The sequence below is a fragment of the Natator depressus genome, chromosome 4, assembly GCF_965152275.1.
Source record: "Natator depressus isolate rNatDep1 chromosome 4, rNatDep2.hap1, whole genome shotgun sequence".
NCBI lineage: Eukaryota > Metazoa > Chordata > Testudines > Cheloniidae > Natator > Natator depressus.
The window spans coordinates 95,459,419-95,473,509 of NC_134237.1; the positions used below are offsets into that span (position 1 = coordinate 95,459,419).

A 14,091-nucleotide genomic window follows, 5' to 3' on the forward strand; every position below is an offset into this window, starting at 1 on the left:
AAACACTTGAAGTGATATTTTGATACTAGTGAATCAAGCTTAGTGTTGCATATAGGGGGAGAATGGAGCAATTTATAATCGAGATCCCCACACTCCGCCTCTTTTCTAGTTTTATGCAGGAGGTATTGGACATATAGACCAAAACCTGAATTGTTTTTCACTTAAATTGTGCTGCTGAAAAGCTCTACTATGTGCGTTTCACAGTACATAGTAACACACATGAACAACAGGAGTGGTCGCTCCCACAAAATCGGACCCTGCTGCTCCAAAGCACTTAAGCATGTGCTTAAACTTTAAGCATGTGACTAATCCTGAGCCAATGGATGCCCTCTTGTGTTATAGGGAAGCACATGCTTAAATGCTTTGTTGGACTAAGGCTTATATTATATTTGGAATTTTATAGCAATGTTGAGTCCCATAAACTAACGTTTGCACTGAACTGTATTATGGGGGAAAAAAACTAAAAATGTATGATGATGGAAAATTACTTATTGCAGGGGACATTTGAAAATACCAACAACATTAAAATAATATTAATAGAATTGAACTGCTACAATTTCATCTTTGAAGTTTCCCTTAAAGTTATATTTTAAAAGAATTAGTCAGTCTGCAAAATTCCTTATTGACCTTTGGTACCTGTTGGGTGAGTGGCTTTGAGGTGTAGGAGAACATGGAGATGACAGTCCAGGCCTGAAATTCTCATGACAGCCTGTCCTAAAATACAGAAGAGAAAGTTACAGTAAGATGAAAAATAAATTAATAAATATTCTAGCAGTCTCATACGAATGAGGTAAAAATAAGCCAGAACTAAAATTTAGCTCTGCTGCTTAAATACAATCTCTATTGTTAGTAAACTATAATATAAACACTCACTGTTATTTTGACATAAAGAAGAATATATAATTTTTTGGAGTGTCGATCTAGCAAGAATAATTATTCATACTGAACAGTAACTTCATCACAGGCCCCCAAAAAACTGAACAACAAGAGATGCAAGAAGAGCTGAGCAAATAATTTGTAATGAAAAATTATTAGACCAATTTCACCTCTCTCTGCTCAAAAGTTGTGTGTGATCAGATCAGGTTTTGCTCATATGTACTAATTATTAACTGAATAATTTCAATATTAATTCCCAGTGTGTAAATTGTTCACAAGTAGTTTGCTGTAGGTATTAGATGGCTGAAATTCAAACTAAGCTGGTTAGTTTTGATTGGACACAACTCACACCATCTGTTTCTACTCCTAGACTTAACAAATAGCACAGTTATAATTAAAATAATAAATGAGGAAAAACAAGGGAGGTGAAACAAGAGTTATAGGTGAGGGATAAGGCATTCATTTGTATAAAAGTTTGTGTTAGTGTATATTAAACAGATCCTCATAAATGCTTCATTGTGAGCTCTAAAATATTTCTCTAACATCCAACATTGATATTTTGCTTGTGAAACTTAAAGCAGAATGTCTCCCTTACTGAGAGAGCAGAAGCTATCCTTTAGTAATGCTTATCTAGAAATGCAAGGCAAAGTACCAGAGAAACAAAGTGAAGTCAAAGTGAAGATCCAAAAAAAAATTACTAATCTTAGTATCTTTTGTTTTAAATTTCAGAATGTTGCTATATAGATATCTTTTAAGACAAAGAATATGGAAATGGAAAGTAGCAGCCAGAAACTATTTCAGCATCAGAAGAAAGTTAGTTGATATTTCACTCTTGCCTTGACTACTTTCACTCAGATTGCATTTCTTATGAAATGCAAAGATGAGTATTACATCATTAGAAGCTGAGAAATTAGGTTCTCAAAAGTCAATGGGAGTTTTGCCATTGATCTCAATGGGGTCAGAATTTTCCCCCAGGTTCCTACAGCAACGTTAACTCTGCCACTTTGCATAGTCAGTATACAATTAACACAAACATAATATATTAACTTCTATACATTCCAGGGGTTAAAGAGCTAAAGAGAAGTCACAGGATTAATGGCAGCTGGGGTATGGGCTTCAACAGAGAGGTGAGTTATGAGAAAACAGGTGAAGGAACTGAAATTAATAAAGGTAGGTGTTTTGTAGGAAAACCAGGAACTAGTAACATTTATACATGGTATGATTAATCAGCACTGGTCCAACAAAATAGCATGTTTTAAAGTAACTTATGAAACACATTGGATAGCACCAAAAAGAAAATTAGAGTTAACAAAACTTCTCAAACTTTACACTATATTTTATTTATAATGCCCTTAGAAAGACATCTCATCACGGGTAAAAGGGGCTATCAAGCAAAGGTCCATGACCCACCTTCTCCTTTCGCCTGGGGAATTAGCCTGCTGGCCTATGCTCTGATCCAGAGATGTTTTCTGTCTAACTTCTTCTGAAATATGTTGTGACTGTTTCATTAACAACTGCTGATTCCACGACACATCTGAAGTTACAGAGTGGGGTAAACTGAATACTTGAGATAAAAACCATTTGAGAAGATTATTTTTAACCAATACAACTTGTGGGTACAAAAAAAAAGAAGAAGTAAGGCATGGAAGTCAAACAGGCTACTGCACGTAGAGAAATAAGGCCAATACAGTCTTGTTAATGCTTGTAAGAAGAGGCACCAGATTATGTTCAGTATATTTTCCAGTCAGGAATAAATACAGGAGCACTGCAGTTGAGCTACTTAAATAGGTTCATACAGCCAAAACAAAATGTTTCTCGTCAATGGTCCTGGTGCATCCAAGCTTCCAGACAACTACAAGAGTTATGTATGCAGGGTGCTGACCCACAAGAACTGGAGAGAGCTAACTTAGGCATTAATAAAAGGAATGTGGGCTGTTCATGTCTGCTATTCACTCCCACTGGCCCAGTAGCCCTAGCAACAGTCTTTTCTCCCTGTGACTCCCCTCTGCCTTTTGGATCATCTCATCAGGCTCATCAGCTATGACAGCCACTCAGTGGCCCATGGGATGCTCAGTGAATGTGCTCTAGGCCAGTATTCGGTGAATTCAGATGTCTAGGGAGCCTGCTAGACCTTGTCACACCAGATACCTCTTGTCTTTTGAGTGGAAGGGAGAGGACTGCTTAGGCTTCTCCTGAAGAATTTTGCTACTCATAGGTTAGGAAAGCCTGGAAAGGCCTCCCCTTGAAGACACCAACTACATGGATTTGAGGGAGAGAGAGAAAAAGGGCCTTTGGTCTCCGCCCTTCAGAAAGGCAAGAACAGTAGAGGCATGCAGACTTTCATGTGAACAATCCAAGCATCTGGGGGTGGGGTGTTATTGGAGAAGTGCATGATCATATCAAAAGGTAGGTAACCGATCATCGTCAAGAAAAGCAGAGCCCTGTTGGGCATTGGGCCATCAAGGCACTGGCAAGAGAGCTGGGAAACTTAAAGGATCAAAGGCAAGAGAAAGGCTATCAAAAGACCACTGGTGGACAAGTTGGGGAGAGCCTCAAAAAGTCTGGTTAGAGTTCAGATAAACAACGGAACTGTTGGATGTTTACCCAAACTTAAATTGTCAAACCTTCTGAAGTTTGCTTATCTCGGCTTAAAATGTGTTAGCTGAAAAGTCAGTTTTTATTTATGTGTACAGGAATATGCTACAGGACAGTATTTTCTTTTTTTATCTGTATAGAAGCCTTTAATAAACATACAATGAAGTTCCCATACGATATACAAACCTACCAAATTTAAACTGTGAGCAAATAATAATTTAAATAGTTTAATCCCATTCTCTTACCTCATTTTTAGGGATAACCAAAGTTTTGTTACATCAAAACATGAAGGTCAGAAACTTAAATAAATTCATAAACAAAATTTACTTTTTACCATTGATCACATTGTTTACTTTTTTCTTTTATCTCAGATTAAACAATGAAAATACACTAGCCAATTTCAGTTTTCTTTACAGGCAAGTTTTTTCACTTTCTAGCTATCCAGACCTTGTACCGGCCTTCAGTGCTTGGGTTGCAATGCTTATAATAAAAAATTATATATATTTTTAAATTCCATTAAACTGAGTTTTTTAAAAAGATATCTGAAGACAAAATTGACCTCCATATCTACAATTGAAGGAATAGCTTTTAAAAACAGCTGTGTTGGAGAAATGGTTAATCAGAGAACATAAGAATGGCCATACTGGGTCAGACTAATGGTCCATTTAGCCCAGAATCCTGTATTCTGACCATGGCCGGTGCCAGATGCTTCAGAAGGAATGAACAGAGCATGGCAATTATCGAGTGATTCATCCCGTCATTCAGTCCCAGCTTCTGGAAGCCAGAGGTTTAAGGACACCCAGAGCATGGGCTTGCATCCCTGACCATCCAGGCTAATAGCCATGGATAGACCCATCCTCCATGAACCCAGTAATACTTTTCATCTTCACAACATCTCCTAGCAATGAGGTCCACAGGCTGCCTATGCACGGTGTGAAGAAATACTTCACTATATTTGTTTTAAACCTGCTGCCTATTAGTTTTATTGGGTAACCCCTGGTTCTTGTGTTATGTGAAGGGGTAAATAACACTTCCTTATTCACTTTCTCGATGCCATTCATGATTTTATAGACCTCGATCATATCCTCCCTTAGTCGTCTCTTTTCCAAGCTGAACAGTCCTAGTCTTTTTACTCTCTCCTCACATGGAAGCTGTTCCACACCCCATCTTTTTTTTTTTTTTTTTTGCCTTTCTCTATAGTTTTTTTTCAATTCTAGTACGTCCTTTTTGAGATGGGGCAACCAGAACTGCCTGCAGTATTCACAGTGTGGGCGTACCGTGGATTTATGGATTGGCATTATGATAATTTCTTTCTTATTTTCTATCCACTTCCAGATGGTTCCTAACATTCTGTTAGCTTTTTTAACTGCCGCTGCACATTGAGTGGATGTTTTCAGAGAACTACCCATGACGATTCCAGCAGCTCTTTCTTGAGTGGTAACAGCTTATTTAGACCCCATCATTTTGTATGTATAGTTGAGATTATGTTTTCCAATGTGCATTACTCTGCATTTATCCACACTGAATTTCTTCTGCCATTTTGTTCCCCAGACAATTCCCCAATTTTGTGAGAGCCCATTGTACCTCTTCGCAGTCAACTTTGGACTTAATTATCTTGAGTAATTTGGTATTGTTTGCAAATTTTACCACCTCACTGTTTACCCCTTGTTCCATAACATTTATGAATATGTTGAACAGTACTGGTCCCAGTACAGATCCCTGGGGGACCCTGCTATTTACCTCTCTCCACTGTGAAGACTGACCATTTAGTCCTATCTTTTATCCAGTTACTGATCTATGAGAGGACCTTCCCTCTTATCCCATGACTTCTTACTTTGTGTAAGAGCCTTTGGTGAGGGACCTCGTCAAAGGCTTTCTGAGGGCACGTCTACACTTACGGGTAGATTGGCATTGCTGCAATCAATGCAGTGAGTGTCGATTTAGCAGGTCCGGTGAAGACATGCTAAATCGATGGGAGATCACTCTCCCATTGATTTGCGTACTCCACCTCCTCAAGAAGCGTAAGGGAAGTCAACGGGAGACACTCACCTGTCAACATAGCACAGTGACTGCAGTAAGTGGCTCGAACTACATCAACTTCAGTTACGTTATTCACGTAACTGAAGTTGCGTAACTTAGATCGATTTAGCTCGGTAGTGTAGACCACAGACCTGAATGTAAGTTTACTATATCCAGTGGATCACCCTTGTCAACATGCTTGTTGACACTCTCAGAGAATTCTGGTTGGTAAGGCAGATTTCCCTTTACAAAAACCGTGTTAATTCTTTCCAAACATATTATGTTCATCTATGTGTCTGACAATTCTGTTCTTTACTACAGTTTCAACCAGTTTGCCTGGTACTGAAGTTAGGCTTACCGGGCTGTAATTGCCGGGATCGCCTCTGGAGACTTTTTAAAAAATTCGGCATCACATTAGCTATTCTCCAGTGATCTGGTACAGAGGCTAATTTAAATGACAAGTCACATACCACAGTTAGTAGTTCTGCAATTTCATATCTGAATTCTTTCACAACTCTTGGGTGAATAGCATCTGGTCCTGGTGACTTATTACTGCTTAATTTATCAATTTGTTCCAAAACCACTTCAATCAACACCTCAATCTGGGACAGTTCCTCAGATTTGTCACCTAAAAAAAAATGACTCAGGATGGGGATCTTCCCCATACCCTCTGCAGTAAGCCCAATGTTGCTGATGGATATGTAGAGCTCCTCCCTTCGATTCTCCCTCTAATGTCATATATTATTATAATGGTGCACCAGCTCTGCTCTAGCTAAGATTGGGAAGCCCTTATTGTTAAAAGTACAATCCTTCTTAGTGCTCTAAAATCTATGTGCTTACATGAATTGTCTTGAAATCTGCAATGCCTCATGGGAGTGTAGGGTAGGTTAGGGTCAGTGATCCAAATGTGGGGTCATTTGATCAAGGGGCTCCCGAGATACAGACCCCAGAAAACAAAAACAGCATTTCATTAAGTTCATACATTTTAGCAACTCTGAAGTGTGAAAGCCACCCTCAGTGGAAATCTGAGAATAAACTTCTTATATCACAATCACAGCTCTACGATGCTCCTCAAACTAATCCCCAGATCTCCTCATATCACAATTATCGATCTTCCAAGCTGCTCCAACTATTCCTCTGCTATTCAATACAGCTACACCTAACATAGTGACTGCAGCTAGAGTTCATGCAGTTAATTCCCAGTGGCTATTGCCTGCTTCAGGGGGCAGAGTTAAGTGTGCATGGGTACCTTAGCTGTATTTCCTGGTTTTCAGAAGTTTGAGTTTTGCTTAGCTCAATGTTCTGGAAGGGATCGAGCTATTGCTAGGCAACCATTTCTTTGTCTTAATGAATTTTTTGTCATTAAATAATATTTGCAGGATATACTTTAGATAACTATTGTGCACACATAGACTTTGATTATTTAGCTTCTCAGCTGGAGTTTAAGTGCTCAGCCTTCCATGGCATGTAATGCCAAGGATCCAAAGTTCAGTTATCACTTAAACTCATTTATCTTAGCTTGTACTAAACAGATTTTGAACCTGGGAAAAGTTTAAATCCTGCAGCAATAACACGGATTAAATTATTTTGGAAATTTGCAATTTCATTTGACTAATATTCTTGATTAAATCACTCTATGAACCTGTGAAATTTCCTTGACAAACACAAACAAACAAAATCAATCTTTGGATTGTTTGGAATCTTACCCTGAGTCAATGGTAGATTCAGTATGACAGGTGAGCTGTGTTCTGTCACTGACACCTGGTGATCCTGCTCACTTCCCCTCTGAAGAATAGTCTCTGGATGTTCTGTGGGCACTTTATTGACACTGCTAATAAAAACAAATCACATTGTATACACAAAGCTAAGAGGAATGTCAACTAGAGTGTCATTTCATTATTGTGCTTTAGTATGTGAACCTCTTATGCTCAACAGGTATTTGTTTCTGTGTGTTAGCAATAATAGATCGGTGTGGGTAATAATCATGAATTGGCAATAAATTGAGATGGTAATCTATGCTGACTCTCCTTGCTGGCCTGACGTACTGCCAAGTACAGGCCCTGAAGGCCTTTCTGTAACAGCATCATAGAATAGCATATTTGACAAAGCAACAGCTATTATGTCAATGGTCTTGCTCTTTGTATAACGTTAAGCCTGCTCAGGAGCTCCTTGTCTTTGTGAAAGCAACAGCTACCAGCACTGAAAATCCTGTTCCATGTCAAACCATCTGGCCAGTTCAGGAGTGAAGATCCTGGTTCGGTGAAAGTAGCTATTGCTAAGTTGGAGATCCTTTCTTAAACTAAGAAATCTAAGAAATTAGCACATAAACACACTGCAATACTTGTGAGTTAAGATTGCTCTATACATAGCATACCTGACACACAGACATAAAAGCCAAGAAATGAAAAGGGAAAGTATCTAAACATATCTGCCACAGGGTGGCTTCCCCATGGGCTGGAGCTTCTGGGTCTCAGCCAGATGAGCCCTACCAGAGGGGAATCAAGTAATTTAAATACAGTATAAAAGGCAGCAGGAACCTGCAGGGAAGGCCTGGTGAGAGAGTAGCTGAGACTGCCAGAGGTAGAAGGAAGCCTGACAGTAAGCTGAAGAAAGCTCTCCAGGCAGGGAGGCATGGGAGAGACCTGCCCAAGAAGCAGGGGAGAGAGGTCTACCTGAAAAGGCCTGGGGACAGGGAGAAGAACAAACTCCATGCAGGAGGCACTGGGAAGCAGACAGACAGACACTCTCAAATAGAGGGGACTGTGCCCAGCTGAAACTGGGCTGAAGTCTGCATGAGTTTGTGTTTTGTTTTGAAATACTTTGTGTTGGACTACTGGGAGAGAGACACTGGAGGAGGGTTGGAGCCTGGAGGGCCAGTGTGCACCTGAAGACTAAATAAATGGAATCCCTTGGGATTATCTGAATTACTTTTTGAACTGTGCGCTCTTCAAGGAGCCCTGAAGAGACAGGATTGCCACAGAAGCAGGGTGCTATGGAGCAACCTCTGGCCACAAGGGGGTGCTTGACAGGCAGTAAATAGCCCCAGCAGTACAATATCTTTTACTCCTCCACCCAGAGAAGCCCAATTCACCACTAGAACAGCCACTGTACAACACAGACTACACATTAGAACCTTAACCCTGCCTCACTAGGAATGTCAGCCTTCCAGCACCCCATACCCAAACATGAGTGAGTGTGTTGTTCCAGAACTATACAGAATAGCTAGTAAGGGGAACGGGGTCCGGTAACTCCCTGAAGGATGCACCGCTCTCCCTTAATGAGTGAGGACTTGGTAACTTCCTAAAGGGGTGCAGAGGGATGGCACTAAATGTAAACGTATACATCTGGAAACAAAGAACATAGGCCTTACTTACAGGATGGGGGACTCTAACCTGGGAAGCAGTGACTCTGGAAAGGATTTGGGGGGTCATGGTGGATAATCAGCTGAACATGAGCTCCCAGTGTGATGCTGTGGCCAAAACAGCTAATGTGAACTTAGGATGCATAAACAGGGGTATCTCGAGTTGGAATAGAGAGGTTCTTTTATCTCTATATTTGGCACTGGTACAAATGCTGCTGGGATACCATGTCTAGTTCTGGGGTCCATAATTCAAGAAGGATGTTGGTAAATTGGAGAGGGTTCAGGAAAGAGCCCGGAGAATGATTAAAGGATTAGAAAACATGCCTTATAGTGACAGACTCAAGGAGCACCTATTTAGCTTAGCAAAGAGAAGGTTAAGAGGTGACTTGATTACAGTATTTAAGTACCTACATGGGGAGCAAATATTTAATAATGGACTCTTCAATCTAGCAAAAAAAAAAAGACTGGAAGTTGAAGCTAGACAAATTCAGACTGGAAATAAGGTGTACATTTTAATGGCGGAAGTAATTAATCATTGGAACAACTTACCAAGGGTCATGGTGTTTCTTCATCACAGACCATTTTTAAAGCAAGATAGGATGTGTTTCTAAAAGATCTGCTCTAGGAATTATTTTGGGGAAGTTCTATGGCCCATGCTAGACAGGAGGTCAGACTAGATGATCAGAGTGTTACCTTCTGGCCTTAGAAAGGGATCAAAGAGAACCAGAAAAAGAGGAGAGTGAGAGACAGAGGGTTTCAAGAGTAAGGGAAAGATGGAAAGACGGGAACAGAAGAAGTGAGAAGACAAAGATGAAAGTGGAAGGTGGAAAAGACATTGGGAAAAGAATAAAGAAATTAAATGAGAGGAGGTAAAAGCAAGGAAAGATAACCAAATATTGTTTTAAAAGTATAAACATTGATACATTCCATTGTATCTTCCCAGTAGAAAAGAGGGACCTCAATAGGTCAAGTGGAAGTCTGGTAAGGGTGAGGGATCTCTGGATTGATTACAGATTGAAGAAGCTGAAGAACAGCTGAAGACAGATTGCAGGCCAGGGTAGCTGTGTAATGTGTAGGAATGGAGGTTACAAGCACTTCCACACCCTCAGTCTGAGCACAGTACATAAAACAATTTTGCTATGAGCCCAGATGAGAACCTTACAAGTACATTCACTTGTCTAAAATTCCTTGATTAACCCACACCTTTTCTTTTCCAGGCATGGCTCACTTTTCTTGTTTTTGGCTAATGATGCACCCTCCTGCTCCCAGGGTAATTTCTGCTGTCTTTTAATTTCCTTTTGTTTCTCTTCCTCTTGAGAGTCACTCAGTTCCATCATGTTCTACAAAAAAAAAAAAAAGTGAGATAATAGTGAAGATCTTCACCTGAACTCAACTTCAGAACATGCATGATAACAATACAGCCTGTCCCTCAGTTTACTATATTTGTTACACATAAAGGAAATGCCTTTGAGGAAAAATGAACGGTGTTACATAAAGCAAAAGTTATTTGACCTTACTGACACTGACCTTGGATTTGATTGGGACAGTGTTTAGAAAAATTAACATGATTATACTGAACTTGTAACAAGGAAATTATGGAAGGGCATTTCCTCTCCAGAGAGCACAACATTTATTCAACCCAGAAGCCATACGTGGTGCCAATCAGAAGACTGTCATTACAGAAAGATAATGTGACATTCAAAACACGGTTACAAAATTCCTCGGGCTTCAAAGTTAAGCTTCAAAAACAAAGCTGGTCAATACACTTTCACTGGTGAGGTGTTTTTGAGGCACCCCAAGGGAAGCAAAATGAGTATTTATTCACACGCTCCATTGCCTGAGAAATTCAGTAATTGAGTAGAATGTGGTCTTCAGTACTGAAATACAGTAATAAATTAAAGGTACTGTCTAGCATAGCCTTCAGGATGATAAATGCTCAACTCCTTCTGCATTAGAAGGAAAAAAAGAGAAGAAGCCACGTGGGGGCTCTGATTGAGAGTTTACCAATAACTACAAGCTAGACTTTTCTAGTCTCCCAGAAGTCAAAACATAGCTATTCTTGATTGCTGTCATGTACCAGGGATGTGCTCCTTACCCCCCGTCTGGCCTCCCTGTGCCTTGCAAAAGGGCCAGGACCATATAAAGGAGTCCTAAAACCTCTGTAACCAGCCATGGGAGGATCCCCCCAGCACAGGTATTGTGGTAGGTAGTCATAAGGCTGCCTCTTGAAGACTACCTCAAGTCCTGGTGTAGGGGGTGTGCTGGGGTGGGTCCACAGCCCACAGAGCTGTAGAGAATCTGTGCAGCCCAAGGAGGCTACCAGAACTTTGTCAGGCCCCCAAGGCTGTCTCCACTGCCAAAAAAGGTGTTTTTACAGCAGAATAGCAAATTCAAGTTAGTTATCTCACTGTAAAATCTTAATGGAGACAACCCACTATTTTTTACCTCAAAGTAGCTAGCTCAGGTCAAAGCCATGTGGGGTGATTAAAGTGTTGAACTTGACAACCTCCAATGAGGTAAAAACGAAGTGTGCCTTGTCTTATTAGAATTTTACAGCAAGCTCTTTTGCAGTAACCACACCCTGTTTTGGGCAGTGGAGACGATGGCCTAGTTGAATGTGTCAGGCTAGCCTTTTGTGGGCACTGGGTGCACAAGGAGCCATAGGAGGATCAGAGCCTGAACATTCCTGTATTATTTCCATCTTGGTTTAGAGAGAAGTGGTCCCATGTTTTAAAGGAAAATTTTAGATTTCCTAGGCCTTCGCATGATAGTCAAAGTAGATTGAAATACAAGGGTGACGTCTGCCTGCACCAGCCAAAGAAGAGGGGAAGCAATGATGTGAGTAATGCTCACCAAAGACAGGGGGAGGAATGGGAACACACCATCTACTTTTAATGGGGAGCTGTGCAACTCCTGGCCCCTTTTACTTTAACCCTGCTCTTGTCTAAAGTAGGATGGTGGTAGCTTGCTTTGGGGTTTGGCTCTGTATTTATAATAATACACTTTATTTACACACTGTATAGTGCTTAGAGGCTTACAACTGGGCACATTTTTATCAGTTAAAAGTGAACTACCTTATTGAGAAGTGCTTTGAAAAGTAAGATGGGGTGCTTCATGAAACAAACTGCCTTTCATGCCATTCTTAGACCCTACTGATCTTAAGGGAATGATCTAACTCCACACTGAACATAGTTTTGCCTTTACTGCCCCGTTTTCATTACCTCCTAGTTTACACTCCAATTCTGTCAGACACTCACCATTGTCCCATTTCCTTCAGTGACAGAGGAAGAAGTGGAGAGGGGTTCAGCAGAGCTTGAAGAAACAGTGAACGGAACTACAGTATCCTCAATTATCTTGCGCTCCTAAAGGAGAGGTGGGAGCAGGAAGGAGGAAGAGGAGAGATTTAAAAATGAAGCTTGCCAAAGGAACATTGGATAAGATCTTATTCCTGGGGGAATTCTGTGCCAAAAATTAAAAATTCTGTGCCAAAAAATTAAGAATTCTGCAAAATTCTGCATAGTTTGTCAAAATGATACACTATAATCATGCCAGTTTCAATTATTTTGGTAATTTATTTCAAAATATCTGTCAGCAAGTATGTCAGTAACAATGCAGACCAAAAAAAATATTCTGGTAATTTTTTTGACAAATAGATTCCTTAGTAGGCATATTAATACAGAACTTTGAGTAATTCATTTAAATTACAATACAGAATTGTATTTCCTGCACCGGTGAGAAGCAGTGCAAAGGCTTGCAAGTGTCAGGGGCAGTGGAGGAGGTAAGGGAGAGGGAAGGGCCCTGGAGTGAACCAGGAGGGTTGTTGGGGGAGAAGTATGGAACAGGTTTTTTTGTGGGGGAAGGGGCAGGATTCTTAGGGGGTTGGAGAGCCTCTCCCATGCAGATCCGAAGCCTCTCCCATTTAGTCACGCACATCTGTCCCTGTCCCCACAGCCCTGCTCGCGCATCCCCATGTGGCCATGCACCCCCACTCCCATTCAGTCCTTGGCTAAATGCTGTCACCCCACTAGCTCCTGAGCCCACACCCTCGTCTGTCCTCCTCCACTAGCCATTCTGAACCCCAGTCTGTGACCCCCCCCAGCAGCACCGTGTGCCCCACTCTGTCCTAACCTGGCTCCACAGGCTAGGTGCTGTGATGAACTTTTACTCCTGGGGCAATTCTGTGCCACTGCGTGCACACAGATTTCTTTTTCCCTCCACAGAAAATACATTCTGCCCCAGATGTGCTGCAGTTCCACCTTTTGCCCACCAGAGGCTGCTGTGGCATCAGAACAGCCTACTGCATTCATGCTGTTAGCTGTTCTGGCACCAGAGTGGTCTCTGGTGGGAGAAAGGTGGAACAGCAGCACTTCTGGGGCAGAATGTATTTTCTGCAGAAAAAAATTAAATTCTGTGGGGCACATGAATTTTGTGCATGTGCAGTGGCGCAGAATTCCCCCAGGAGTAAGATCTTCAAAAGCAAGAGTATAAAGTTAGGCTTAAAAATCCATATTTAGATCTCTAGGTAAGTGCCCTGATCTTCAGAGTTGCTGGACATGGAATACTAAGTTACTAGACTCAGTATCAAATGGCAGGGTGTTTAATTGATAGGTGTGTATTCCGTAAGAAGTTTTTCCTTTTCTCAGTTTTAAATTTGCTCCATGCCTCTAGTCATTTTCATTGCCTTTCTCTGCACACTATGTACTCGTGTTGTATCTTTTTTGAGATGGGTTAACCAGAACCGGATCCTGTATTCCAAGTGAGGATGTGTTACTATTTTATATAATGGCATTGTAATATTTTTCAGTATTATCTTCCATTTCATTCTTCAACTAGGACAGAATTATTATTATAGAATTAGCTGAAGTTATTCCTTCCAATGTTCATTTCTTTAAGTTTGCCAACACTGAATTTCATCTGCCATTGTGCTGCCTATTTGCCTAGCTTTGCTCGGTCTCCAAAGCTCATCATAATTTTCTCTAGTGTACTTCACCACCAGCCCCATTATCTGAGTATGAATGCCAGTGTGTCATGGGTGGTAAACTGGGGAAGTCACGACTGCTGCTGCTGGCCAAGTATATGCTTGTGTTTATTGATATGCACATCCATATTGGGAATGCCTGTTTAATGTCGCCTTAACCTATTCTTCTGCCTCCTCTCTCCTACATTCCTATGTCAATTCATCTGTAGCATAGACAGATTTCCTAAAATAACATTTAATTATTTTTTAAGTAATGCATGGT

At 40.8% G+C, this 14,091-nt stretch overlaps 1 protein-coding gene across 6 annotated transcripts in view; it reads right to left on the reverse strand.

Annotated features, from left to right (window-relative positions):
* Window positions 1–14,091, reverse strand: part of LIMCH1 (LIM and calponin homology domains 1) — a 307,831-nt gene that overhangs the window by 18,794 nt on the left and 274,946 nt on the right. For 3 of the 6 annotated variants that reach the window (XM_074951500.1, XM_074951499.1, XM_074951502.1), the window contains 5 exons: window positions 12,109–12,213; window positions 10,055–10,191; window positions 7,197–7,321; window positions 2,287–2,410; window positions 628–714 (listed from right to left, as the gene is read on the reverse strand). In XM_074951500.1, the coding sequence (XP_074807601.1) occupies window positions 628–714; window positions 2,287–2,410; window positions 7,197–7,321; window positions 10,055–10,191; window positions 12,109–12,213 (578 nt within the window). The remainder of the gene's footprint in view (window positions 1–627; window positions 715–2,286; window positions 2,411–7,196; window positions 7,322–10,054; window positions 10,192–12,108; window positions 12,214–14,091) is intronic. The other 3 variants (XM_074951498.1, XM_074951503.1, XM_074951501.1) reach the window with 1 other exon arrangement.